The 4,481-nt window shown below is 46.0% G+C and overlaps 1 protein-coding gene across 2 annotated transcripts in view; it reads right to left on the bottom strand.

Annotated features, from left to right (window-relative positions):
• Nucleotides 1-3,843, bottom strand: part of LOC112073481 (fish-egg lectin) — a 68,030-nt gene extending 64,187 nt beyond the window's left edge. For both annotated transcript variants that reach the window (XM_070440162.1, XM_070440163.1), the window contains exon 1: nucleotides 3,758-3,843. In XM_070440162.1, the coding sequence (XP_070296263.1) occupies nucleotides 3,758-3,812 (55 nt within the window). In that variant the 5' untranslated portion in view covers nucleotides 3,813-3,843. The remainder of the gene's footprint in view (nucleotides 1-3,757) is intronic.
• Between the last annotated feature and the right edge of the window lie 638 nt (nucleotides 3,844-4,481).

Here is a 4,481-nt window from a genome sequence, read left to right as displayed (position 1 = left end):
GCTACCTAACAGCTGCTGGCCCGCTACCTAACAGCTGCTGGCCCGCTACCTAACAGCTGCTGGCCCGCTACCTAACAGCTGCTGGCCCGCTACCTAACAGCTGCTGTGTTTCAGACATAAGGAAGTGGATGGCTGCAAACTTTCTACTTTTAAACTCGGACAAAACAGAGATGCTTGTTCTAGGTCCCAAGAAACAAAGTGTCACGTTTGTTATACGAATGAGACCAAGGCGCAGCATGGTATGCGTACATTCTAATTTACTAAAAGAATGAACACTGAACAAAACAAACAGTGACGCTAATATGAATAGTGCAGACAGGCAACTAAACATAGCACAAGAACCCACAAACACCAAAGGGGTAATGGCTACCTAAATATGATCCCCAATCAGAGACAACGATAAACAGCTGCCTCTGATTGGGAACCATACCAGGCCAACATAGAAAAGAAAAAACTAGACTACCCACCCTAGTCACACCCTGACCTAACCAAAATAGAGAAATTAAAGGTTCTCTAAGGTCAGGGCGTGACATACATGGGCTTGCTCCTACCTATCTTTTCGATTTGGTCCTGCCGTACATACCTACACGTACACTACGGTCACAAGACACAGGCCTCCTAATTGTCCCTAGAATTTCTAAGCGAACAGCTAGAGGCAGGGCTTTCTCCTATAGAGCTACATTTTTATGGAATGGTCTGCCTACCCATGTGAGAGACGCAGACTCGGTCTCAACCTTTAAGTGTTTATTGAAAACTCATCTCTTCAGTAGGTCCTATGATTGAGTGTTGTCTGAACCAGGAGTGTGAAGGTGAACGGAAAGGCACCGGAGCAACAAACCGCCCTTGCTGTCTCTGCCTGGCCGGATCCCCTCTCTCCACTGGGATTCTCTGCCTCTAACCCTATTACAGGGGCTGAGTCACTGGCTTACTGGTGCTCTTCCATGCCGTCCCTAGGAGGGTTGCGTTTCTCCTGTCTTCTCCTGTCTTATCCGGTGTCCTGTGTGAATTTAAGTATGCTCTCTCTAATTCTCTCTTTCTTTCTTTCTCTCTCTCTCTCAGAGGACCTGAGCCCTAGGACCATGCCTCAGGACTACCTGGCATGATGACTCCTTGCTGTCCCCAGTCCACCTGGCCGTGCTGCTGCTCCAGTTTCAACTGTTCTGCCTGCGGCTATGGAACCCAGACCTGTTCATCGGACGTGCTACCTGTCCCAGATCTGCTGTTTTCAACTCTCTAGAGACAGCAGGAGCGGTAGAGATACTCTGAATGATCGTATATGAAAAGCCAACTGACATTTACCCCTGAGGTGCTGACCTGTTGCACCCACGACAACTGTGATTATTATTATTTGACCATGCTGGTCATTTATGAACATTTGAACATCTTGGCCATGTTCTGTTATAATCTCCACCCAGCACAGCCAGAAGAGGACTGGCCATGGCAGCAATTGGAATTTACATAAAGCGAGGCATAAAGCAATCACAGGTGTTGATTGGGAGAGCTAGCAAAGACAACGGGTAAGACAGCAACAGCTAATCAGCTAAGACAACAGGTAAAATGGCGATGAATGGGCAGAGAGGGTCAGTTAACTACACACAGGGCCTGAGTTCGAAGTATGGGGCCGACAGATAAACAAAATTAACAAAATGTAGTACCGTGATTAATGAACAGTCCAGCAGGCATCAGCTATGGAGCCAGATATCATAGGGTCCAGTGAACAGCAATAAATGAAACAGGGAAGTCGTTACTACGCTAGCAAGTGGGAGACACGGCGTTCATTAAGGTTAGCAGGCCGGGGCTAGCAGAAGAGTCTTCACCGACGTCCGACAAAGGCCGGTTGAGGGAACATCGGACTGAATTACGTCGGCAGACCAGACGTGATGGATCGGCAGGGATCCGTGTCGACAAAGGGTCCAGGCCAATTGGCAAAAGAGGAATTGTAGCTGGAGTCATTTTGTTTGCTAGCCGGGAGATGCGCCTGGCTCGGGGCTAACTGGTGCTAGCTTCGGGACAAGGGCGTTAGCCACTCGGTAGCAGCTAGCAAGTTGCAATGATCCGATGCAAAGGTCCAGAGCTTACGGCAGGAATCCGGCGATGTAGTGGCTTCTAGTCGTGCTAGTGAAGAGTCCGGGGGGCATCAGCTGTGTAGCCGAGTGATCATAGGGTCCACTGAGCAGGCCGGGAGATGGGCCTCGGGGCTGGGCCACTCGTTAGCAGCTAGCTAGCTGTGGTGATCTGGAGTAATGGTCCAGTAATGGAGTAATGGTGGAGAAAAGCAGTCCAATATTCTCAGGGTTGATATCACACTGAGCAGACTGGCGGGTATTATCCAGGGTAAAAGCGGCTGGTGTCTGAGCTAGAGGTAAAGGCCACTAGCAGTGGCTAACAATGACTAAATAGCTAGTAGCTAATTAGCTGGCTAGCATCTGATGGCTAGCTTCTGATGGAGGTTCTAGCTGTAAGGTCTAAAAATAATAGCGGATCCGTATCACATTGGGTGGAGCGGGTTGCCGGAAGGTATATTTAATTTAAAAATGGAAAAAGGGATTGAAATATATACAAAAGACGAAAAAATACAATTTACACGGGACAACGACAAACACGTCTGCACTGCTACYCCATCTTGGATCACTATGTGATACTACCTTGAAGAATCTAAAATCTAAAATATATTTTGATTTGTTTAACAATCTTTTTTTAACTACACGATTCCATATGTGTTATTTCACAGTTTTGATGTCTTCACTATTATTCTACAATGTAGAAAATAGTAAAACTAAAGAAAAACCCTTGAATGAGTAGTTGTGTCCTAACTTTTGACTGGTACTGTAGGTGTATGGAAANTGTAGAAAATAGTAAAACTAAAGAAAAACCCTTGAATGAGTAGTTGTGTCCTAACTTTTGACTGGTACTGTAGGTGTATGGAAAGTTGTTGACTGAGACATGGGAATGAAGAAAGTTTACATTTTGTCAAACATGTTATTGTTGAATCTCATGGATCCTAAGGGGGAAGCACAGGGCAAATGTCTGGTTTCAGTCACAGATAAGGGAGGACAGGCGTGGATTAAGGAGGAGAGAGGAATTCGGCCCAGGTCACAGGTCAGATGGAGTGAGAAGGAACAGACCAAAGGTTTTAGCGTCAGGCGGGGCCATGACTAAACCAGTGAGAGGAACCAAACAAGTTCTTGACTAGCAACAGAGATGTATTGGCTGTCTAGATGTGCAAGGAGTCTATTCCGGCTAGTGGGAGGACAAAAATATGTGTTTGTGCAATCGTGTTTTTGTATTTTGCAGTTGTTTAACCCAGTGGGTGAATGAACTTAGTTTGAGTATGGAGTATCACACAATAATAATTTTTTCAACATCCTGATGATATCAGGAAAGCTAAGAAGCAGGTGCCCTCTGGATAAATATTGAGTAATGCTCTCCACTTACCTGCAGCTTGCACCCAGTTGTGAACACACTTGTGAATTGAGTCTGCCTTGTTGATACCCCAGATCCCTGCTGGTCCTACAGTGATATGATTCAGGGAACCAGACAGGCAGACCCATATATCACCTACCTGGTAGTAGGACATTTTTATTGTGTCRGTTGCAACCACTTGCCCAGTCCTATATCAGTCTGCATCAGATTCTTGATGTCCACTAGCTCCTGACAGTCCCATGCTATAGAGACAAAGACATATGAGTAGATTGCACCAATAAAATCTTGATAAATTCCAAGTTGATCAAGCATGTTTCAGATGATGGTAACTTACCGTGACTGATGGTCAGGAGACAGAGGACCAATAGGACGGCTGCAGTGGCTCTCATGATGTCTCTGTAGATCTACAGTATAAATTGAGATTTTACACCAGACTTCAATCGTTCCATTGCAGGGCTTTGCACTTTAATAGCCCTGCACATAGCTTTAAAAGCAATGATGGCTTCCTATTCCACCTGTATTTTTTATATATATTTTTTACCTTAATTTAACTAGGCAAAGATAACTAAGGCCAGGGTGTGACAGAACAACAGATTTGTACCTTGGGGATTTGAACTTGCAACCATTAAGTAGATATCATGCTGCCCCGCTACCAAATTGCTGCCCCGCTACCAAATTGCTAGTCCAACGCTCTAACCACTAGGCTACCCTGCCGCCCCGTATATCAAAGAGTTGATGGGAGGCTGGACCAAGAAAGACTTTTCTTGTTCTTTTCTAACGGTTAGGGTAAATACAGACAATTTATGGATAAGTGAAAGACCCCGTTACCTAACTGCTACTGCTCCGCTACCAAACTGCTGCTGCCCTGCTACCAAACTGCTACTGCCCCGCTACCAAACTGCTGCTGCCCCGCTACCAAACTGCTACTGCCTAGCTACCAAACTGCTGCTGCCCCGCTACCAAACTGCTACTGCCCCGCTACCAAACTGCTACTGCCGTGCTACCTAATTACTGCAGCGCTGCTACCTAACTGCTACTGCCCTGCTACCTAACTGCTA

The sequence above is a fragment of the Salvelinus sp. IW2-2015 genome, unplaced genomic scaffold (assembly GCF_002910315.2).
Source record: "Salvelinus sp. IW2-2015 unplaced genomic scaffold, ASM291031v2 Un_scaffold2274, whole genome shotgun sequence".
NCBI lineage: Eukaryota > Metazoa > Chordata > Actinopteri > Salmoniformes > Salmonidae > Salvelinus > Salvelinus sp. IW2-2015.
The sequence above is the reverse complement of the archived record's forward strand: the minus strand, read 5'-3'. Positions and strand labels throughout refer to the sequence as shown.